This window comes from Leuresthes tenuis, unplaced genomic scaffold (assembly GCF_036924035.1).
Source record: "Leuresthes tenuis unplaced genomic scaffold, fLeuTen1.0.hap1 SCAF_16, whole genome shotgun sequence".
Classification (NCBI taxonomy): domain Eukaryota; kingdom Metazoa; phylum Chordata; class Actinopteri; order Atheriniformes; family Atherinopsidae; genus Leuresthes; species Leuresthes tenuis.
The window spans coordinates 504537-528540 of NW_027325370.1; the positions used below are offsets into that span (position 1 = coordinate 504537).

At 48.5% G+C, this 24004-nt stretch overlaps 2 protein-coding genes across 3 annotated transcripts; one reads left to right on the top strand and one right to left on the bottom strand.

The window, feature by feature from the left end:
- Nucleotides 1-134: 134 nt before the first annotated feature.
- lhfpl4b (LHFPL tetraspan subfamily member 4b) lies at nucleotides 135-8737 on the top strand. 2 transcript variants are annotated; one of them, XR_011907897.1, is made up of 8 exons: nucleotides 135-472; nucleotides 1929-2149; nucleotides 2328-2532; nucleotides 3275-3354; nucleotides 3538-3685; nucleotides 3766-3802; nucleotides 3889-4005; nucleotides 4074-8737. XR_011907897.1 is itself a non-coding variant. In XM_072367571.1 (7 exons), the coding sequence occupies exons 2-6, from the start codon at nucleotides 1931-1933 to the stop codon at nucleotides 3792-3794; spliced, it is 681 nt and encodes a 226-aa protein (XP_072223672.1). In that variant the 5' UTR covers nucleotides 135-472; nucleotides 1929-1930; the 3' UTR covers nucleotides 3795-3802; nucleotides 3889-8737. The 2 variants fall into 2 exon arrangements, 1 of the variants encoding a protein (XP_072223672.1); XM_072367571.1 differs by having other exon boundaries at nucleotides 3889-8737.
- Nucleotides 8738-8899: 162 nt separating this feature from the next.
- pcsk1nl (proprotein convertase subtilisin/kexin type 1 inhibitor, like) lies at nucleotides 8900-23394 on the bottom strand. Its single transcript, XM_072367570.1, has 5 exons — nucleotides 23107-23394; nucleotides 11883-12138; nucleotides 11261-11504; nucleotides 11096-11188; nucleotides 8900-9776 (listed from the first exon to the last, which is right to left on the bottom strand). Exons 1-5 carry the CDS (start codon nucleotides 23158-23160, stop codon nucleotides 9383-9385), a joined length of 1041 nt encoding a protein of 346 aa, XP_072223671.1. The 5' UTR covers nucleotides 23161-23394; the 3' UTR covers nucleotides 8900-9382.
- Between the last annotated feature and the right edge of the window lie 610 nt (nucleotides 23395-24004).

The following is a 24004-nucleotide window of genomic DNA, read 5'->3' on the forward strand; positions in this document are numbered from 1 at the left end:
GAGGTTCTGAGGTTCTGTGGTTCTGAGGTTCTGAGGTTCTGTGGCCCTTTAGTCCTTTAGTCCTGAGGTTCTGTGGTTCTGAGGTTCTGTGGTTCTGTGGCCCTTTAGTCCTGAGGTTCTGGAGGCTCCAACATCTTCATCACACAGCAGCTCCCTTTAGCTCCACCCCCATCTTCTTCTCGTCACGTGCTCCTCCCTCCGAGTCATTTTTTGATCTTCGGTTGTTTTTTAAACGTCAGAAGCTCAACATCCGGGGCTCCGCCCCCCCCCCCCCCCCCCCCTGCTGCTGCCGCATCCCTCCATCCTGCAGAGGACACAGGTGGAGCTGCCGCATCCCTCCATCCTGCAGAGGACACACGGACAGGTGGAGCTGCTGCATCCCTCCATCCTGCAGAGGACACACGGACAGGTGGAGCTGCTGCATCCCTCCATCCTGCAGAGGACACACGGACAGGTGGAGCTGCTGCCGCAGGTTTGCTGTTTTTCTCATTTTCACCGGAGCGCGGCTCGTCTCGTGCGCGTTGGTAAATAACGCGCTGATGGCGTGACGTCGGTGTGTCAGTGTTGTGATGTTTGTCAGCCGTTGATTGGTTGTCAGCTTCACGCTGTTTGTTGTTGTTGTTGTTTACATCCAGATGAATTATTATTGCTGGAGTTCAGAGGAGAATCTGCATGTTTCCAGCTGTTCAATCACTGATTCTCATCATTATTGATCTGTTTACGTCATCTGTTACAAACATGAAAGTATGTCTTTGAATCTGTGATTTAATGCTCATATGAAGTCTGCAGAATGTCGTTTTCATTTGAACTGAAAGCAGCAGCAGATCCTGATATGTTTCTTTGAAAATAAGTGAGACTCAGCAGCAGTTTCCTCCTCTCTGATTGGCTCCTTCTGACCGTCAGGGACCAATCAGAGAGCAGCTGATCCCAGGTGAACGTCTATTAAAATCAACATGTTGGTTGTCCATCAGACTTTGTCAGGGGGGCAGGTGGCACTGGGTACGGGGGGGGGGGGGGGGGGGGGGGGGGCAGCCATCCTCAGCCGAAGAACCAGACTCACTGCTAAAAAGGGAAAACGTGTCAAAACACCACAGAAACATAAATGGGTGCCAGAATAAAAGGGTTTGTGATGCAAAAGTGTTTCACTTATAAGTGGAATTTAATAATCCAAGATGTTAGATATTCAGCTCCTTAATTAAAGAAAGGGTGAACTTCCCCTCCACTCCACAAGGCGTCACCCAACTCCAGGAACACAACCTGGAACGCTCACTTCCTGTCTGAAGGGATAAAGGAAACCCAGAGTCAGCCATCTTGTTCCTTTTGTCTTTTCACCACCAGCTTCACCTAAAAGTGTTTTCCATGCTCAGCAGCATTGTGAGTTTGTCTTAATGTTGGCTCCAGTTTAAACTTTAAAGTTTGTTCATGCAAAGTGTTTATTTTGTGTTTATGATGAATTTTATCTGAATTAACATTGATTGAAATGAGTTGATTTACAGTTTGCTTTACTTATTAAATGAATGCAATGTTGAATATGATTTATTTTGCATCTTTGTTTAGTATATTGAATCTGATTCAGTTAACTAAACCAATGCCTTCTGAATAAATGTAAATATAATTGGAAGATCTGTTTCCTGGTGGTATGTGGCTCCAGCCTGAACCTTTAAATATCCTGAAATATCCAAAAATACTGAGATTAGTGGATCTGAATCCTAATTGGCTGATTTGAGTTCATTCAAATGTTCCAAAGTCGTTCTTTCATTTCAGTTCCTACTGATTTTACACCATGACACAGATGAAGTGTTGGACCACAGCAAAATCATGGATTGTTTCACAGTTTCCCTCCTGAAGGAGCCTCAGTCAGAACCCTCTGTTCTTAAAATGAAGTCTCTGGACATTTTATCGGTTTGAAATCTCTCTTTCCCTCTCAGGGATGTCAGTGTCCCCCGGCCTCGCCGACCTCTCCCGTCTTTACCAGACGGAGTTCGTGCGGAGTGCTCGTGCCGTTGGTGTCCTCTGGGCCGTCTGCACGCTCTGCTTCGCCATCATCCAGGTGGTCATCCTGGTGCAGCCGTCATGGATCGGTACCACAGACGCCAGGAGTCAGAAGGGGGGGCCACCGCTGCCCAGTGGCACCCTGGGACTGTTTGAGGTGAGAAACCCCTCCCCCAACCTCGTATATCCGTGTACCCGGAGGTCCCTGTATGGCTGTGTCTCACCCTGTGTCTCCATATACCCGTTTCCTCGTATATCTGTGTACCCCCCTGTACCCGGAGGTCCCTGTATGGCTGTGTCTCACCCTGTGTCCCTGTATTTGTGTGTGTTGTCAGGTGTGTTTGGAGTCAGATTGGCCGGTCCCTGACTGTCGTGGCAGCCTGTCCAGTCTATCTCCGCTGCCGTCCTTCCAGTCGGTGGCGGTGTTGGTGGGAGTGTCTCTGTGGGCAGTGTGGACCAGCGTCCTCTGTCTTTGTCTCTTCAGGTTCTGCAGCGCTGCAACTGTCTACAAGATCTGCGGCTGGCTGCAGCTGACTGCAGGTCAGTCACTGCTTCTACCGATGCTCTCAGGGAAGGTTTGACTTACTTCACATGAAGCATCTTTAACATAATCAGACCTCTCAGGTTGTCAGGTGTAGGTTTTCTAGTTAAAACCAGGTAAGTGGTCCAATTGTGTATCTGTCACAGCTGTGTCTGCATTTAAAACCAGACTTCTTCTTCTCAAAGACCTTCTGTTCATCTTAGTTCACTTAGTTTTACTCACTGCTGCTGAAGCTGCTGCTGAAGCTGCTGGATCAGGGGTTCACTTAGTTTTACTCACTGCTGCTGAAGCTGCTGGATCAGGGGTTCACTTAGTTTTACTCACTGCTGCTGAAGCTGCTGGATCAGGGGTTCACTTAGTTTTACACTCACTGCTGCTGAAGCTGTTGGATCAGGGGTTCACTTAGTTTCACACTCACTGCTGCTGAAGCTGCTGGATCAGGGTTCACTTAGTTTCACACAAACTTCCATAAATAAAGTTCCATAAATAATGAATCGTGTTGATCTGAGGTTGGAACCTGCTGAGGAGCAGCTGGTTTAATTATGTCCTGATGTGTAAAACCTTAAAAATAATGAGGTTGGACTTCTTCTTTAGACCTGAACATATCTTTATAAAATCAACACAAAGCAGAACTACAGCAAAGACTCTGAAAAGGCGGGTTTATGTGGAGGATGTGGTTTCTGTATTTTTCACCTCTACCTGTAGGGGGCAGTGTTGGTTGATGCCTCTGCCTCTCTGCAGGTTTTTGCCTGGCCTTGGCTTGTCTTCTGTTTCCGGACTCGTGGGAGAGTCCAGAGATGAGGGCTCTGTGTGGAGACTCGGTGAGGCTTTGTGTTTGTGAACCTGAAAATACTGTGAAAACATCAGAGCTTCATAAATGTCGGCCTGTTTTCATGAACTCTTTCCTGGGATTATTGTCCTTATTTATTTAACATGTCATCTGTCTTTAATCACATGCACTTTTTTATTGATGACGCCACACCTGGTTCTGATTCTGGCTTCAGGTGGGAAGTTTCTCACCGGGTAACTGCACAGTCCACTGGGCCTACATCCTGGCCATCCTCGGCATTCTTGATTATGCCATCTTGGCCACTCTGGCCTTTGTTCTCGCCAACCGACAAGACGCGCTGCTGCCGCCAGATGCCCAAGAGGGTGAGGATGAGGAGGGCGATGAAGTGTAACCACACTGTTAAGTTCTCTGTTTGATACTGAAACGCTTCGTGTTTTTGCAGTGACGGCAGGTCTGCTGATGACAGCGTGATTCACCCGGTGAGGATCTTCTTCTTCTGCTGCTGTCTCTTTAAAGCTTCAAACAATTCTCTTCCTGCTTACTCTTCCTTTGTCTTTGTCCTCAGGGAAGTTTGGTTTTCCTCTTCTTCACGTTTTTGCTCTCTTCATCATCGTCAGGAGGACACATTTTACAGATGCAAATGTATGTCATCATGATTAAACTTTTATGAAAATATTTTACTGTGAATTTAACTTACGGCGGTGGAATTTCCACACTTTGTGGTCATCGTGCCTCTCAGTTGAAACCAAGCTGTGTGATGTTTGTTGGAGAAAACATTGAGCTGTAAACAAGAAGCAGCAGCCATTCAGTCTCTCATAGGTCAGTATGATGAGTCTGTCTTTGTGAAAATAACGACAGCAGATCTTAACTGAAATTAGATGGGATTTTAATGTCGTGTTTAAATAAGTCCCGACACAGGGTAACGACCCAGAGTCCCTACCCAGGGTAACGACCCAGGGTCCCTACCCAGGGTAACGACCCAGGGTCCCTACCCAGGGTAACGACCCAGGGTACCAACCCCAGGGTCCCTACCCAGGGTCCCAACCCCAGGGTCCCTACCCAGGGTCCCTACCCAGGGTCCCGACCCAGGGTCCCTACCCAGGGTCCCTACCCAGGGTACCAACCCCAGGGTCCCTACCCAGGGTCCCTACCCAGGGTCCCGACCCAGGGTCCCTACCCAGGGTCCCTACCCAGGGTACCGACCCAGGGTCCCGACCCAGGGTCCCGACCCAGGGTCCCGACCCAGGGTCCCTACCCAGGGTCCCTACCCAGGGTCCCTACCCAGGGTCCCTACCCAGGGTACCGACCCAGGGTCCCTACCCAGGGTCCCTACCCAGAGTCCCGACCCAGGGTAACGACCCAGGGTCCCTACCCAGGGTAACGACCCAGGGTCCCTACCCAGGGTAACGACCCAGGGTCCCTACCCAGGGTAACGACCCAGGGTACCAACCCCAGGGTCCCTACCCAGGGTCCCGACCCAGGGTACCAACCCCAGGGTCCCTACCCAGGGTCCCTACCCAGGGTCCCGACCCAGGGTCCCTACCCAGGGTCCCTACCCAGGGTACCGACCCAGGGTCCCGACCCAGGGTCCCTACCCAGGGTCCCTACCCAGGGTCCCTACCCAGGGTCCCTACCCAGGGTACCGACCCAGGGTCCCTACCCAGGGTCCCTACCCAGAGTCCCGACCCAGGGTAACGACCCAGCCTCATTGCTTTCAGACTTTCCTGTAATCTTTGAAATAGTCCTGATCAATAGTTCTCCAGGCTTTCTTAAGGGCTTTCAGAGTTTTTCTTTGGATATATTGGCTGCTTTTTCACTAATTTTCAGTCTAGTCCTTGTACTCGACCATTTTCCAAAGACTTTATTCTTTTACTTGCTGATTCCCAAAAAGCTATTAGCTGAAAACTTGGCATATCTCAGCATGGTGTGTCCTTAAAACATTGGAGGAAACTGGAGAAGTGGAGAACAAAAGAGGAAAAAAATCCAGCTGTGACCTGACAGGACCTGAGAGATGCATCTGGACCTTCAGCTGATCCATCTACTGTTGGCCCAAGCCTCATCAGAAATGGTGTCCATGGAAGGGTGGCTGTCAAGAAGCTGTTCTTAAGGAAGGGAAACAGGGAGAAAAGGCTGAGCTGTGCCAAATGACACAAGAAGTGGACTGAAAATCAGTGGCAACAGGTCTTATGGAGGGATGAATCCTCCCCAGAGCCCGGACCTCAACATTATTGAAGCAGTGTGGGATCATCTGACAGAGAACGGAACAAAAGGCAGCCCACATCCAAAGAAGAGCTTTGGGATGTCCTTCAAGAAGCCTGGAGAACTATTCCTGAAGACTCCTTAAAGAAATGACAGAAAGCTTGTCTCAGAGGGTTCAGGCTGTGTTGGAGAATAAAGGAGCTCAGACCAGAGATTCACTTTAAAGCTGCTGAGAACTGAGAAAAAACTCTGTTTCTGCCTCAGATTCTGGGTTTATGTTCATATTTGATCATGTTTCAGTGAATCTCTGCAGCTGCTTCCTGTTTTACTGGAAACGTCAAAACGTCTGTTAAGTGTTTAAGTATTACAGACGGTTGAATTGATTTGACTAGACATAAATGTGTTATACAATGATAGAAAAGAGACACAAGGCATCCAGAAGCAACCATATGGACAAGGGTTGAGGTCCAAACATTCTGTTTTTGTTTGGTGAAGTTTGGTTGAAATGTGTTCAATATTTAGCTGAAACTTTGACAAATGTGTATTTAAAAGCTGAAATGATCAAAGTTGTATTAATATTCTAAATGGAACCAAATGTTTTAACACATGGCAACATTTTGTCTTTCTGAATGATCACTTCCTGCTGCTGAAGACTCTCATTTGGATGTTATTCTGTATACATGCAGGAAAATTGGTTTATTTTTGTTAAAGCAAGTCAGAAGTATCAGTTGGTGTGACCAAAATTGTAAAAGTTAGCCAATAAAAGCGAGAGTAATGCCAACTTTCATTGAGCTTAAGAGTTTATGGTGTGAACCTGGTTCAGTGAAGATTGGACGAACTTTGTCACAATAGCAGAACATCTTAGTGACTTAAATGGATACGACTGATATCATTGTTCTGAATCTGCAGACATGAGGATGTATCTCTGAGATTTTTGCCAAAATATTCAGCAAAATGTGTTAGTTTGAAGCTGATCACATGGTGGCGCTGTTGCCACAGTGGGTTTAGTCTGTTGCTGAGGAGAAACAGAACCACAGCATCAGTTCTAGCAGGACTGTGTCTTACCTAAGGTAAGGCATAACTTTAAACCTTCTGTTTTGTTAAGTCTTTGTCATTAGCTCAGCATTAAAGTTAACCTCTAGATCCAGTTAGCTCAGTTAGCTTAGTTCACTTATCAGATCAAGCTGTTAGCTTTCAGTTAAACTTCCAGTTATCCTCGGGTCCATTTCACTTCTGGGTCTAGTTTGTATTGAAGAGTATCAGTGTGTAGTTAGTGTCCATTTAAATGTCCTTTTTTAAAATACTGAAACATTTACAAAATTCTTTAAAGGTTGTTTCTAGTCTCCTGAAAACATAGCACACATACTTAAAGAGAAATGTACAGATTTTTATGTTCTGTCAGTGTAACCTTCAGGTTTTTCCTTTAATCCTCAGCAGACTGAAGCCACATTACGATGAACCTGTTCTTTTACCGTTTTCTGCCAAGCTAAAGCTATGAAGACAGATGTTCATATTCAGTGTGGCCAAATGATTAGAAAAAACAGGAAAAGGTTTGTAGAAACAATTCTTTGGAGGAAAAAGAAGCAAAAACCGTTTCTGTGACACTTTATTGTATTCTTGACTTGCGTTTGTACCTTTAAGTATCGGTGAAACCCAGCTGTGGACTCTTTGGGGTCTCTGTAATGTAGCTTTGCACCCCTGGCTGTCTTCATCCTTACTCTGATGAGCAGATTACACTTTGTAATAGTTTTCTTTACGTTGTGCTGAGCCACAAGTATAGTTCACACGAGGTGCTCCTCGTCTGCAGGCTTCCAGAAGCTGAGCAATAAGAGAAAAGTGGGCCTTCGTGGGAGTTTTAAAGAGACGGGAGCTAAACCAGCTTGGTTCGGTCAGTTTGAGCAGAGGAGACATGAAGCAGCAGTACGAGATAAACGGGGATTGTTTTTAACTTGATGTAATGCAACTCAGATGGAGTTAGAAATTAGCAGAAAACATCCCCTTTAATGTAATTAAATGTTACAGGTCAGAAAAAGGCTTGAAATTAAGAGAAAAAAGAGGAGCTGTTCAGTGTGTTTTATACATATTCATCTCCTGCTATTTCTTCAGAGCCGAAGCACAACAGCCTAATCTCCAGGAGTTAGCCTAGCTTAGCATAAACCCTGCAGTCAGGAGGAAACTGTTAGCATGATCAGCATGATAAATGTGTGGTAGTTTCAGACAGGTAGCATATCCAGCATAAAGAAATGTATGATCCGTGGCGCATAACGTGTTAGCTAACAGGAAGCGAGAAGCTTTTAAGTCGTTAGTATTAGCATTAGCATTTGAAATGATCAACCTTCCACAACAGCTGTCTGGTGGTTAGCTTGTTTACAGTTAGCTTGTATAGTTAACAGCTAACTGACAGTTAGCTTATCTGTAGCTCCATTGAACACATTCATTCTCATTCAACATCCAGGTTGGGTTACTCAGCTGGTTAGCTACTTTTAAGCATTTTAAATGTACTGATGTTTGGATCCTGGTATCTGACAGGCTTTATCTCTGGTGCATGAACATCCTGCGTAATGTCACGCTCAGACCTTAGATCGTGTTATTATCCAATGGAAATGTAGCACCTGTTGTTTTTACTTTGCAACAACTTGAGATGAGTAGCCAGTGGAGTAGTTTAGGGTTTATGCTGTATATTTTCAGTGTTCAGGGAGTAAACCCACTTCTGAATCTTCTCTGATGTGCATCACTTTCATTATTGTTCTGAAAGTCCATTTGTTTAAAAGAACCCACCTGCCTCTGCCTTCGATGAATAAAGCTGTCTTCACCGGATGGTCGGAGCACTAATTTATTCATTTAGATCTCGATATGAATGAGTGGTTTTATATATGGAATAAAAATGTTCTATTAATTAATAAAAATTATGTTGGGACTTGGTGTTGTTAGCTTATAACGTGCTAATCAAGCTTCCAACAGTGTACATGCAGGTTTTACGGTTTTAGAGTTTTAGGGTTTTAGTTCTGTTCATTCGAGCCTTGAACATGAATCCTCCGAAGCCCAAAATGTACGACTGGTTTCAAAGACTTTATTCTAAAAGTTGTCAAAATGACACCATTAATAAGAGCCAGGAGCTGTCTTCATTTGCACGAATGAGATGTTGAACAAAAGCTAAAAATGTAAAGCTCAGTGAAACTGAGAGACTGGTGTTTCCACAGCGTTCAGCTGGTTAAATGAGAAATAAAGTTTGTAATCTGTTTCTTGAGTCTGAAATCAATGAGACCTTCTTTGTTCACATCAAATAATAATTCCAGAGTTTCTTAGTTATGTTTTATAGTTTAATGACGAAGCGTTTCGGGGCTCCTTCAAACATGTGACCACCGGGGAGTGAAAGCTGTTGGAGCAGAGACTTTATTTCATATTGTGACAGAAAATCAAAAGTTCACCAGACAGACATCACAGCAACAAGCTGAACTACAGGAACACAAGCGACCAATCACAGAGCTCAGGAGCTGTCGCCAAGGTTACAGAAGCTGGTCATCCTGTGTCTGTTTTTTCTCATAAAGGGAAGAAACATCCTGCAGAGGGCGGAGTTAACTACAATCCCAGAAACCATTGCTATAGGAAACCAGCCTGTCAGACTATCAAGTGACATGTTTATCTTTTAGATTTTGGTTTAACAGCTGAAGTTGTGCCAAGACGCCTGCTGAGGCTCATGGGTAATGTAGTGTGAACACACGTGACCCCTCATCATCGTTCTTCCTCATTTCCACAACAAACAGCCGAACCTTAACCCAAATATCACAAAAGCAGCAAAAACAGAAAAGTTATACAAAAACAAACAAATTGAGACACAACGAATTTAATCTTTCTTCCTCTCACTCCCTCATGTACTCCAGAATCTGATCGATCAATATTTGTGGATCGTAGTTCGGGGCGGCTCTCCTGCGGCGGCGGCGATTCCCATGATTCAGTTCTTCCTCGTCAGCAGCTGCCATATTGTCGACACGTTTCATTCTCTGCAGCCCGGCGACATGAGGGCGGAGCTTCTCCTCTTGCTCCTCATCCTCGAGCCTCTTCACCCTGAGGAGGGGAGGGCTGTTGCTAGGCGACGGAGGAGCCGCGTCATCAAGGGAACGGCGGGTTCTCCTGTGGGCGGAGCTAACCGGTTCGGCTGCTCTGAGAGAAAGGTCCCGCTTCGCCCTGCGACTGGAGACTATCCCCGGGGCGTCATTAGGGCCGATGCTGGACAGTATCCTAGCAACCATCCGCCTGCAGAGGAGACATGGGAATATAATTAGATTCACTTCAAGGAAACGTTTTTAATCCCTTCATTATCAACTATTATCAAAGATCAGCTGTTTCAGACAAAACAAAATATAAATCAGCTGAAGTGCAGCAGAGAGGAAGGTAGGAACCTTCAGAGGTCTCCATCAGTGGGTTGGGCTGCTGTTTCTGTAGCTTAGCAACAACTCAGCTGATGATGTCACACCCAGCGTCAGCAGGTAACTTGTGGAGCTCCTCCCCCGAATAGTGGAGCTCCTCCCCCTGGATGATGGAGCTCCTCCCCCTGGATGATGGAGCTCCTCCCTCCGGATGGTGGAGCTCCTCCCCCGAATAGTGGAGCCCCTCCCCCGAATGATGGAGCTCCTCCCCCCGAATGATGGAGCTCCTCCCCCCTGATGGTGGAGCTCCTCCCCCCTGATGGTGGAGCTCCTCCCCCCGAATGATGGAGCTCCTCCCCCCTGATGGTGGAGCTCCTCCCCCCGAATGATGGAGCCCCTCCCCCGAATGATGGAGCTCCTCCCCCCGAATGATGGAGCTCCTCCCCCCTGATGGTGGAGCTCCTCCCCCCGAATGATGGAGCTCCTCCCCCCGAATGATGGAGCTCCTCCCCCCTGATGGTGGAGCTCCTCCCCCGGATGGTGGAGCTCCTCCTCCCACTTTTACTTTTTACTTCTAAAAAGCCGTTTGGGAGCAGAAAGAACCGACTCTTCTTGGTGAGCGGAGCCAAATTATCTGGCTCACTAAAAAGAGCTGAAATTCCCATCACTACTGTCCATCATATGTAAAGGTGTGTGTCTGCTACGAGATCTCGTGAGATTAAACTCGACGATAGTTAAAAGCCTGTTTCGCCAGACTTGTGAGCAAACTCCAAACTTCTATTTGTGACCTGTGGGGGCAGTAATGCGGCTTTGCTACGCCTCGCCTGCCAGAACCAACAGAAGGAGAAGAGATGAAGGAGAAGCAGCCAGAATGACGTTGGAAAATACCGGTATTACCACCGATATTACCCTTTCAAATCGTTTGTTTGGCAGCATGTTGGGTTCCCGGTGGAAATGATAAACGGCAGCAGAGCGACTGATAAAGACACGATATGTGAGCATTGTATGAAAACGATGCCGTACACCACAGTGACTTTGTTTCAGTTCGTGGAAGAAGAAGTTTATTAAAAGCTCCTGCTTGCATCATGCATGTAAAGAGTTATAAAACATTTAAAAATGCACGTGCAGCTGGGTTAAATAAGTTTAATAAGGTTTAATAAGTTAAATAAATAAGTCTGTTGGTCATGTATTCTGTAGTTTCCTCACCTGAGTGCGTCCTGGTCTCTGCTCAGTCCTGATGACACTCGTCCCGTCTGTCCAGCCCTCTGCAGCAGATTCTGGACCAGCTGAGGCTCCATCCTGAAGGTCACATGCCTCCCGTTAACATTCACGTCCTCCACCCCTGACTGATGAACCCCTGAGCAGACTCACCTGTCCAGCAGCACCTGAGTCAGCTGGGGCTCCACCAGGCCCCTCCAGGGGGACCGAGGCCTCGCCATGCTCATGCCCCGCCCCGTCTCATCGTAGTCTGGCACAGCAGCATCCTGGAAGTCCCCCGGGGGCCCCTGATCATCTTCATCCTCCTCCTCTTCCTCCACCACCTCCACGTCTCCCGGCCCAACCAACCCGGCGCTCTCCGCCTCGCTCAGGAGGCGGAGCAGAGCCGCCAGGTAGGCTGCGGACACAAATGATTGGCTCCTTGAGCTTTCTTCTCTTGACAAACTTTTTATTGTTGCCATGGCGATGATTGATCTTTTTAAAAAGTCCTCAAATATCACAACTTCAGAGCTGGTTTGGTTCATTATTACAGAAATATTTTTATTATAATAAACAAACATGCCTAAAAATACTATAAATATACTAAATACTAAAAATACTCCAATATTTGAATATAAATATATAAAAATGCATATATTTCTGGAAGAAAAATTAAGAAGTTTTATGTGGAGAAATTATTCAAAAAGTCACAGTTTGTTGTTGAAAATCGAGCAAAATAAAAACATTCTTGTTGTTCTGAGATATAAATATTTTGTAAAGGAAACTTTGCTCCGACCTGCTCGCTGCTCCTCCTCCTGCTCCCTCCTTTGGTCTCTCTCAACCAATCGTTGCAGTGCCTGGTCCAAGCCCCTCCCTCTCCAGTCCTCTGATTGGTAGTACATGTCGTTGGCTCCGCCTCCTGCTTGCATGCCAGGATATGACATCATCTGGTCCTCATAAGGCAGGAGGTTATGGAGGTCTCTGCGCTGGCGTCGGGCTCCGCCCATTGAGACATCTAGGCCACGCCCCACATTACGACCTGCAGGAAGAGACTGAGCCAAAGAGGTCAGAGGTCAGAGAAACAGAGAAATGGATATGACAAGCACTTGTATTGCATCACTTCCTGTTGCCTTGTGTGTGCACTGTGATATTTCTTCCTCCTCTTGAACTACTAATAATCACCTTATTTCTCCCTATAATTTACACATCTTGCATAGTTGACTCTATCCCATACTTGTTATATTCTAACGCTCACTCTTACAGATCTTTAGTCTTTATTTTTCACTTTTTAGCGGTGTGTCTGGTTCTCTAGCTTAGCATGGCTACCAGTTCTCTTCCTCCATCTCCTGCTTTCACCTGCTCCGTGTGTCAGATGTTTAGTTACTCCTCTGCCTCCTTTAGTGGTAATGGTACATGTAACAAATGTAGTCTTTTTGTAGTTTTGGAGGCAAGGTTATCTGAATTGGAAGCTCGGCTCTGCACTGTTGAAAACCACCCGATAGCGAGCCAGGCCCCTTTAGTCTGTGCGGAGCCACCTAGCGTAGCTAGCTCTGTTAGTCGTCCCCGAGCAGATCCCGAGCAGCCGGGACTTAAGAGTGGCTGGGTGACTGTCAGGAAGAGGAGTCATAGTCCTAAAGTCAAGCCCGCGGTTCACCATCAACCTGTCCACGTTTCTAATAGATTTTCCACTCAGCGACACACCCGCTGAGGACAAAACCCTGGTAATTGGCAGCTCTATAGTCAGAAACGTGGCATTAGAGACACCAGCGACCAGTCAAATGCATTCCAGGGGCCAGAATGCTCTCTCCGGGTCGGGAATGAGATCCTTCCCCAGGTGGAGGAGTTCAAGTATCTCAGGGTCTTGTTCACAGTGAGGGACGAATGGAGCGGGAGATTGACGGCGGATCGGTGCAGCGTCTGCAGTGTTGCTCTGCACCGACCCATCTGTGAAGAAGGAGCTGAGCCAGAAGGTGAAGCTCTCTATTTACTGGTCAGTCTACGTTCCCATCCTCACCGATGGTCCCAGCTGTGGGGAGAGACCAAAGAACGAGATCGCGAATACAAGCAGCCAAAATGGGTTTCCTCCGCAGGGTGTCTGGGCCTCCCTTAGAGACAGGGTGAGAAGCTCAGTCATCCAGGAGGGGCTCGGAGTAGAACCGCTGCTCCTCCGCATTGAGAGGAGTCAGATGAGGTGCATCTGGTTAGGATGCCCCCTGGAGGCCTCCCTGGGGAGGTGTTCTGGGCCCGTCCCACTGGGAGGAGACCCCGGGGAAGACCCAGGACACGTTGGAGAGACTATGGCCTGGGAACGCCTCGGGGTCCCCCCAGAAGAGCTGGAGGAAGTGGCCGGGGACAGGGAGGCCTGGGTTTCTCTGTTAAAGCTGCTGCCCCCCCGACCCCCGGAGGAGCTGCAGATGATGGATGGATGTTTTTAATCTGCAGCCTTTAAAATGGGTCACAACTTGGTAGATGATGGATGGATGGATGAAATGTTTTCTTGTAAATGTGGGCTGAATGTTCCGTTTGTCTTGTGGTGAAAGGTGTCGGTTATGTTTATGGGAGCGGTAACCACAGCAACGGGATCAAACCCAGTTTTATTTGTCTCAGAAGTAACAGCTCTTCTGTTACTTCTGAGGAACCTGCAGGATGGGAGCTGCTGGGCCCTGAAAGTTTGTGAACCTTCACTTCAGGCTGCACACAGAAGATGTTCCAGTTTTACTCAAAGAGTTGGAGGCGTGCCGTGGCTCGGCTGAGGTGTAGAGTTGCATGAAAGCCATTTTCAGACACGATAAACTCTAAAGACGTCCGTTCGGTGATCAGAGGAGCGTTCAGTGGTCAGTGAGGCATCTGTTCAGTTCTGTGCATCGATGTGCAACAAGCTAACTGGAGGCAGAGCTGGATGTACAGGATGTAAGCGACAGCGGCGTATCATAGATGGAGTGAGAAGCCGCTGAATCAAGCAAGAAACTAACGATACCAACATCAAAAACAAACCTCCGCCGGTCACCTGCATATCGAAGGTTAACATTTCTGAAGACGTGCACCAAACAAATGAGAGAAAGGTGAGGTTTTCTGAGGTTAACAGAAACTTTCCAACTTAGGTTTCAGCCTGAGCTGCACTTTATTATTTCAGAAAACAACGAACGTTTCTTCCCAGGTTTCAGGTTCCTTCACCTTTCACTAAACAAGGTTAAGGTTTCAGGTTCCTTCACCTTTCACTAAACAAGGTTAAGGTTTCAGGTTCCTTCACCTTTCACTAAACAAGGTTAAGGTTTCAGGTTCCTTCACCTTTCGCTAAACAAGGTTAAGGTTTCAGGTTCCTTCACCTTTCACTAAACAAGGTTAAGGTTTCAGGTTCCTTCACCTTTCACTAAACAAGGTTAAGGTTTCAGGTTCCTTCTCCTTTCGCTAAACAAGGTTAAGATTTCAGGTTCCTTCTCCTTTCGCTAAACAAGGTTAAGGTTCCTTCACCTTTCGCTAAACAAGGTTAAGGTTTCAGGTTCCTTCACCTTTCGCTAAACAAGGTTAAGGTTTCAGGTTCCTTCACCTTTCGCTAAACAAGGTTAAGGTTTCAGGTTCCTTCTCCTTTCGCTAAACAAGGTTAAGGTTTCAGGTTCCTTCACCTTTCGCTAAACAAGGTTAAGGTTTCAGGTTCCTTCACCTTTCCCTAAACAAGGTTAAGGTTTCAGGTTCCTTCACCTTTCGCTAAACAAGGTTAAGGTTTCAGGTTCCTTCACCTTTCGCTAAACAAGGTTAAGGTTTCAGGTTCCTTCACCTTTCCCTAAACAAGGTTAAGGTTTCAGGTTCCTTCACCTTTCCCTAAACAAGGTTAAGGTTTCAGGTTCCTTCTCCTTTCGCTAAACAAGGTTAAGGTTTCAGGTTCCTTCACCTTTCCCTAAACAAGGTTAAGGTTTCAGGTTCCTTCACCTTTCCCTAAACAAGGTTAAGGTTTCAGGTTCCTTCTCCTTTCGCTAAACAAGGTTAAGGTTTCAGGTTCCTTCACCTTTCGCTAAACAAGGTTAAGGTTTCAGGTTCCTTCACCTTTCGCTAAACAAGGTTTCAGGTTCCTTCACCTTTCGCTAAACAAGGTTTCAGGTTCCTTCACCTTTCGCTAAACAAGGTTAAGGTTTCAGGTTCCTTCACCTTTCGCTGAACAAGGTTAAGGTTTCAAGTTCCTTCACCTTTCGCTAAACAAGGTTAAGGTTTCAGGTTCCTTCTCCTTTCGCTAAACAAGGTTAAGGTTTCAGGTTCCTTCACCTTTCACTAAACAAGGTTAAGGTTTCAGGTTCCTTCACCTTTCGCTAAACAAGGTTAAGGTTTCAGGTTCCTTCTCCTTTCGCTAAACAAGGTTAAGGTTTCAGGTTCCTTCACCTTTCGCTAAAGAAGGTTTCAGGTTCCTTCACCTTTCGCTAAACAAGGTTAAGGTTTCAGGTTCCTTCACCTTTCGCTAAACAAGGTTAAGGTTTCAGGTTCCTTCACCTTTCCCTAAACAAGGTTAAGGTTTCAGGTTCCTTCACCTTTCGCTAAACAAGGTTAAGGTTTCAGGTTCCTTCACCTTTCGCTAAACAAGGTTAAGGTTTCAGGTTCCTTCACCTTTCCCTAAACAAGGTTAAGGTTTCAGGTTCCTTCACCTTTCGCTAAACAAGGTTAAGGTTTCAGGTTCCTTCACCTTTCGCTAAACAAGGTTAAGGTTTCAGGTTCCTTCACCTTTCGCTAAACAAGGTTAAGGTTTCAGGTTCCTTCACCTTTCGCTAAACAAGGTTAAGGTTTCAGGTTCCTTCACCTTTCCCTAAACAAGGTTAAGGTTTCAGGTTCCTTCACCTTTCGCTAAACAAGGTTAAGGTTTCAGGTTCCTTCACCTTTCGCTAAACAAGGTTAAGGTTTCAGGTTCCTTCACCTTTCGCTAAACAAGGTTAAGGTTTCAGGTTCCTTCTCCTTTCGCTAAACAAGGTTAAGGTTTCAGGTTCCTTCACCTTTCGCTAAACAAGGTTAAGGTTTCAGGTTCCTTCACCTTTCCCTAAACAAGGTTAAGGTTTCAGGTTCCTTCACCTTTCGCTAAACAAGGTTAAGGTTTCAGGTTCCTTCACCTTTCGCTAAACAAGGTTAAGGTTTCAGGTTCCTTCACCTTTCGCTAAACAAGGTTAAGGTTTCAGGTTCCTTCACCTTTCCCTAAACAAGGTTAAGGTTTCAGGTTCCTTCACCTTTCCCTAAACAAGGTTAAGGTTTCAGGTTCCTTCTCCTTTCGCTAAACAAGGTTAAGGTTTCAGGTTCCTTCACCTTTCGCTAAACAAGGTTAAGGTTTCAGGTTCCTTCACCTTTCAGTAAACAAGGTTAAGGTTTCAGGTTCCTTCACCTTTCGCTAAACAAGGTTTCAGGTTCCTTCTCCTTTCGCTAAACAAGGTTAAGGTTTCAGGTTCCTTCACCTTTCCCTAAACAAGGTTAAGGTTTCAGGTTCCTTCACCTTTCGCTAAACAAGGTTAAGGTTTCAGGTTCCTTCACCTTTCGCTAAACAAGGTTAAGGTTTCAGGTTCCTTCTCCTTTCGCTAAACAAGGTTAAGGTTCCTTCACCTTTCGCTAAACAAGGTTAAGGTTTCAGGTTCCTTCACCTTTCGCTAAACAAGGTTTCAGGTTCCTTCACCTTTCGCTAAACAAGGTTTCAGGTTCCTTCACCTTTCGCTAAACAAGGTTTCAGGTTCCTTCACCTTTCGCTAAACAAGGTTAAGGTTTCAGGTTCCTTCACCTTTCGCTAAACAAGGTTAAGGTTTCAGGTTCCTTCACCTTTCGCTAAACAAGGTTAAGGTTTCAGGTTCCTTCTCCTTTCGCTAAACAAGGTTAAGGTTTCAGGTTCCTTCTCCTTTCGCTAAACCAGGTTAAGGTTTCAGGTTCCTTCTCCTTTCGCTGAACAAGGTTAAGGTTTCAGGTTCCTTCACCTTTCGCTAAACAAGGTTAAGGTTTCAAGTTCCTTCTCCTTTCGCTAAACAAGGTTAAGGTTTCAGGTTCCTTCTCCTTTCGCTAAACAAGGTTAAGGTTTCAGGTTCCTTCACCTTTCGCTAAACAAGGTTAAGGTTTCAGGTTCCTTCACCTTTCGCTGAACAAGGTTAAGGTTTCAGGTTCCTTCTCCTTTCGCTAAACAAGGTTAAGGTTTCAGGTTCCTTCACCTTTCGCTAAACAAGGTTAAGGTTTCAGGTTCCTTCACCTTTCGCTAAACAAGGTTAAGGTTTCAAGTTCCTTCTCCTTTCGCTAAACAAGGTTAAGGTTTCAGGTTCCTTCACCTTTCGCTGAACAAGGTTAAGGTTTCAGGTTCCTTCTCCTTTCGCTAAACAAGGTTAAGGTTTCAAGTTCCTTCTCCTTTCGCTAAACAAGGTTAAGGTTTCAGGTTCCTTCACCTTTCGCTAAACAAGGTTAAGGTTTCAAGTTCCTTCTCCTTTCGCTAAACAAGGTTAAGGTTTCAGGTTCCTTCACCTTTCGCTAAACAAGGTTAAGGTTTCAAGTTCCTTCTCCTTTCGCTGAACAAGGTTAAGGTTTCAGGTTCCTTCTCCTTTCGCTAAACAAGGTTAAGGTTTCAGGTTCCTTCACCTTTCGCTAAACAAGGTTAAGGTTTCAGGTTCCTTCACCTTTCGCTAAACAAGGTTTCAGGTTCCTTCTCCTTTCGCTAAACAAGGTTAAGGTTTCAGGTTCCTTCTCCTTTCGCTAAACCAGGTTAAGGTTTCAGGTTCCTTCTCCTTTCGCTAAACAAGGTTAAGGTTCCTTCACCTTTCGCTAAACAAGGTTAAGGTTTCAGGTTCCTTCACCTTTCACTAAACAAGGTTAAGGTTTCAGGTTCCTTCTCCTTTCGCTAAACAAGGTTAAGGTTTCAGGTTCCTTCACCTTTCGCTAAACAAGGTTAAGGTTTCAGGTTCCTTCTCCTTTCGCTAAACAAGGTTAAGGTTTCAGGTTCCTTCACCTTTCACTAAACAAGGTTAAGGTTTCAGGTTCCTTCTCCTTTCGCTAAACAAGGTTAAGGTTTCAGGTTCCTTCACCTTTCGCTAAACAAGGTTAAGGTTTCAGGTTCCTTCACCTTTCGCTAAACAAGGTTAAGGTTTCAGGTTCCTTCACCTTTCGCTAAACAAGGTTAAGGTTTCAGGTTCCTTCTCCTTTCGCTGAACAAGGTTAAGGTTTCAGGTTCCTTCACCTTTCGCTAAACAAGGTTAAGGTTTCAGGTTCCTTCACCTTTCGCTAAACAAGGTTAAGGTTTCAAGTTCCTTCTCCTTTCGCTAAACAAGGTTAAGGTTTCAGGTTCCTTCACCTTTCGCTAAACAAGGTTAAGGTTTCAGGTTCCTTCACCTTTCACTAAACAAGGTTAAGGTTTCAGGTTCCTTCACCTTTCGCTAAACAAGGTTAAGGTTTCAGGTTCCTTCTCCTTTCGCTAAACAAGGTTAAGGTTTCAGGTTCCTTCACTTTTCGCTAAACAAGGTTAAGGTTTCAGGTTCCTTCACCTTTCCCTAAACAAGGTTAAGGTTTCAGGTTCCTTCACCTTTCGCTAAACAAGGTTAAGGTTTCAGGTTCCTTCACCTTTCGCTAAACAAGGTTAAGGTTTCAGGTTCCTTCACCTTTCGCTAAACAAGGTTAAGGTTTCAGGTTCCTTCACCTTTCGCTAAACAAGGTTAAGGTTTCAGGTTCCTTCACCTTTCGCTAAACAAGGTTAAGGTTTCAGGTTCCTTCTCCTTTCGCTAAACAAGGTTAAGGTTTCAGGTTCCTTCACCTTTCGCTAAACAAGGTTAAGGTTTCAGGTTCCTTCACCTTTCGCTAAACAAGGTTAAGGTTTCAAGTTCCTTCTCCTTTCACTAAACAAGGTTAAGGTTTCAGGTTCCTTCACCTTTCGCTAAACAAGGTTAAGGTTTCAGGTTCCTTCACCTTTCGCTAAACAAGGTTAAGGTTTCAGGTTCCTTCACCTTTCGCTAAACAAGGTTAAGGTTTCAGGTTCCTTCTCCTTTCGCTAAACAAGGTTAAGGTTTCAGGTTCCTTCACCTTTCGCTAAACAAGGTTAAGGTTTCAGGTTCCTTCACCTTTCGCTAAACAAGGTTAAGGTTTCAGGTTCCTTCTCCTTTCGCTAAAAGAGGTTAAGGTTTCAGGTTCCTTCTCCTTTCGCTAAACAAGGTTAAGGTTTCAGGTTCCTTCACCTTTCACTAAACAAGGTTTCAGGTTCCTTCACCTTTCGCTAAACAGGGTTAAGGTTTCAGGTTCCTTCACCTTTCGCTAAACAAGGTTAAGGTTTCAGGTTCCTTCACCTTTCGCTAAACAAGGTTAAGGTTTCAGGTTCCTTCACCTTTCGCTAAACAAGGTTAAGGTTTCAGGTTCCTTCACCTTTCCCTAAACAAGGTTAAGGTTTCAGGTTCCTTCACCTTTTGGTTCAGGACAGTCGGTGAAGTCAGCTCTGCTGTGCCTGGCTGTGTTTTCATTTTAGACTCATAGCAACTGATATAAATCATTCCACATTCCGGTGGTTAGCGGTTAGCGGTGGTTGTGTTAGCTGCTTTCAGTGAGAACAGAAAACAGGAAGTAAACCTTTAACATGGTCAGAGAGCATCTCTCCTTAACCATTAATCTAAGTTTATATTCACTTAAACAATGAATTAACCTGATATTTAAAGGTTAAACAGCTACATTATCTCCTGAAATCACTCAGGGACACACTCCCAGGCTTTCACCTGGACTGCAGTGCATTCTGGGATACGAGGCTGCCCCAGATGCATCCTGGGTAAACTCTTGGCTGTTCCCACTTTGATGAGATCGAAGAGCCTTGGAGTAAAGAGGACATTCGTTTGGATTTTAAATCCAATTGAATTGAATCCACAGTTTGAACTGGAACAGAACCGGCTGCGACTGATGACATCACAGACAGGTGAGCTCACAGGTGAGAGGTCACTGAGACACTATCACAGCAGCATCCAGCAGCATCCTGGAGCATTTCATGCCTGAAACTGTTCTTAATGTGTGAAAATCCAGTTTTACATAAAGATTAATGCCTCAGTTTTTACCACCTTTCAGTAAAACTGGAACATCCTGATCCGAGTAACCTGTGTAGAACTGGTTCTGGTTCTGAACAGTTTACTGTGTGCTGGCTTCCCAGCATGCACTGGTTCTGTTGACACCTGGTCCAGTTGGTTCTGTTTGTGCTCCTGGTCTCAGACGTGTGAAATGAGGTCCGGTTGGTTCTGACCGGGCCTTGGACCGGGCTTTGGACCGGGCCTAGGACCGGGCTTTGGAGCGGGCCTTGGACCGGGCCTTGGACCGGGCTTTGGACCGGGCTTTGGACCGGGCTTTGGACCGGGCCTTGGAGCGGGCCTTGGACCGGGCGGACCGGGCTTTGGACCGGGCCTTGGACCGGGCTTTGGACCGGGCTTTGGACCGGGCTTTGGAGCGGGCCTTGGACCGGACTTAGGACCGGGCCTTGGACCGGGCCTTGGACCGGGCCTTGGAGCGGGCTTTGGACCGGGCGGACCGGGCTTTGGACCGGGCCTTGGACCGGGCCTTGGACCGAGCTTTCGACCGGGCCTTGGAGCGGGCTTTGGACCGGGCCTTGGACCGGGCCTTGGACCGAGCTTTGGACCGGGCCTTGGACCGGGCGGACCGGGCTTTGGACCGGGCCTTGGAGCGGGCTTTGGACCGGGCCTTGGACCGGGCCTTGGACCGAGCTTTGGACCGGGCCTTGGACCGGGCGGACCGGGATTTGGACCGGGCTTAGGACCGGGTGGACCGGGCTTTGGACCGGGCGGACCGGGATTTGGACCGGGCTTTGGACCGGGCCTTGGACCGGGCCTTGGACCGGGCTTTGGACCGGGCCTTGGACCGGGCTTTGGTCCGGGCTTTGGACCGGGCCTTGGACCGGGCTTTGGACCGGGCTTTGGACCGGGCTTAGGACCGGGCCTTGGACCGGGCTTTGGACCGGGCTTTGGACCGGGCTTTGGACCGGGCCTTGGACCGGGCTTTGGACCGGGCTTTGGACCGGGCTTAGGACCGGGCTTTGGACCGGGCTTTGGACCGGGCCTTGGACCGGGCCTTGGACCGGGCCTTGGACCGGGCGGACCGGGCTTTGGACCGGGCTTTGGACCGGGCTTTGGACCGGGCTTTGGACCGGGCTTAGGACCGGGCTTTGGACCGGGCTTTGGACCGGGCTTTGGAGCGGGCCTTGGACCGGGCCTTGGACCGGGCTTTGGACCGGGCCTTGGACCGGGCTTTGGACCGGGCTTTGGACCGGGCCTTGGACCGGGCCTTGGACCGGGCCTTGGAGCGGGCCTTGGACCGGGCCTTGGACCGGGCTTTGGACCGGGCCTTGGACCGGGCTTTGGACCGGGCCTTGGACCGGGCCTTGGACCGGGCGGACCGGGCCTTGGACCGGGCCTTGGAGCGGGCTTTGGACTGGGCGGACCGGGCCTTGGACCGAGCTTTGGACCGGGCCTTGGACGGGGGTTTGGACCGGGCCTTGGACCGGGCCTTGGACCGGGCTTTGGACCGGGCCTTGGACCGGGCCTTGGAGCGGGCTTTGGACTGGGCGGACCGGGCCTTGGACCGAGCTTTGGACCGGGCTTTGGACGGGGGTTTGGACCGGGCTTTGGACCGGGCCTTGGACCGGGCCTTGGACCGGGCTTTGGACCGGGGTTTGGACCGGGCCTTGGACCGGGGTTTGGACCGGGCGGACCGGGTGGACCGGGCTTTGGACCGGGCCTTGGACCGGGCCTTGGACCGGGCTTTGGACCGGGCCTTGGACCGGGCTTTGGTCCGGGCTTTGGACCGGGCCTTGGACCGGGCTTTGGACCGGGCTTTGGACCGGGCTTAGGACCGGGCCTTGGACCGGGCTTTGGACCGGGCTTTGGACCGGGCCTTGGACCGGGCTTTGGACCGGGCTTTGGACCGGGCTTTGGACCGGGCTTTGGACCGGGCCTTGGACCGGGCCTTGGACCGGGCGGACCGGGCTTAGGACCGGGCTTTGGACCGGGCTTTGGACCGGGCTTTGGACCGGGCTTAGGACCGGGCTTTGGACCGGGCTTTGGACCGGGCTTTGGAGCGGGCCTTGGACCGGGCCTTGGACCGGGCTTTGGACCGGGCCTTGGACCGGGCTTTGGACCGGGCTTTGGACCGGGCCTTGGACCGGGCCTTGGACCGGGCCTTGGAGCGGGCCTTGGACCGGGCCTTGGACCGGGCTTTGGACCGGGCCTTGGACCGGGCTTTGGACCGGGCTTTGGACCGGGCTTAGGACCGGGCTTTGGACCGGGCTTTGGACCGAGCTTTGGACCGGGCTTTGGACGGGGGTTTGGACCGGGCCTTGGACCGGGCCTTGGACCGGGCTTTGGACCGGGCCTTGGACCGGGCCTTGGACCGGGCTTTGGACTGGGCGGACCGGGCCTTGGACCGAGCTTTGGACCGGGCTTTGGACGGGGGTTTGGACCGGGCTTTGGACCGGGCCTTGGACCGGGCCTTGGACCGGGCCTTGGACCGGGCTTTGGACCGAGCTTTGGACCGGGCCTTGGACCGGGCCTTGGACCAGGCTTTGGACCGGGCCTTGGACCGGGCTTTGGACCGAGCTTTGGACCCAATGAGGACAGCCGGTCCCTATAAGGTGGGTGATTCCACCAGAAACAGCCCCAATGAGGCCATAAAATCAAACACACACACGCAGCGTCATCGTATGTCAGGAGACCTGCTGTTGCCGTGGGTTACTGTCTCCTGTCGCTATGGTGACAGCAGATGAAAAAAAATGTTCCCTCAGTCGCAGCTTCCCACACACACACCCACTCATGTTTGCCCTGATATCTCTGTGAGGACCGCTCAGCTGCAGCCGTGTGTTGGACCCGGTAATGACTTCAGAACCGGGCCGAACCCTCTCACCGAAGGCTGGAAATCCAACGCTGTCCTCACAAAGATATCTTTCTCCCTCTGACACACGAGCACATCAATAAATCCACGATCAGTCAAATGAAACAGGGAGCTGATAACAGTGATGACAGGCAGAAGAGGAACAGGTTAGGTTGGCGCCGTCTTACCTGAGCGGTGTGGATGAGAGCGGCGCTGAGCAGCAGGAGGCCGAGAGACGCCATGCTGCAGACGGACACACAGTGAGGCAGCCTGCCGACGCTCTGTGGTGGCGGGGGAGGGGCGATGACTCAGGGCAGGAGGGGAGGAGCTCTGAGCCGGGGGGAGGGGGGTATTTACTCTCTGGCCCCATGATGATGAGAACCGTGAAAATCCATCAGAATAAATACAGATATTCAAGGTAAACACAAGAAACTAAAGAAGAAAATGGACCAGACTCAGTGAATAATCCCTTCAGACCAGTGAGCAGCGCAGACCAACTATTGGGGTCATCAGTGTTTCGTCTAGTTGGCCCACAGCGCCCCCAGGAGGCTGGACAGGGATCACTGGCCTAATGCCAGCCGTCACTGCTCCTCACACCACAACAACCACCTTTAGGCAGAACCACCGCCCTAAAGGGTTACGATTTATGGCATGGCAGACATTAAAGGTGACATATTCAGTAAAACTCCTTCTTCCTGCTCCTGGGAGCAGATATCAGGGCGTCTGAAGTGTAAAACTCCTTCTTCCTGTTCCTGGGAGCATATATCAGGGTGTCTGAAGTGTAAAACTCCTTCTTCCTGCTCCTGGGAGCAGATATCAGGGCGTCTGAAGTGTAAAACTCCTTCTTCCTGTTCCTGGGAGCATATATCAGGGCGTCTGAGGTGTAAAACTCCTTCTTCCTGTTCCTGGGAGCAGATATCAGGGCGTCTGAAGTGTAAAACTCCTTCTTCCTGTTCCTGGGAGCATATATCAGGGCGTCTGAAGTGTAAAACTCCTTCTTCCTGCTCCTGGGAGCATATATCAGGGCGTCTGAAGTGTAAAACTCCTTCTTCCTGTTCCTGGGAGCATATATCAGGGCGTCTGAGG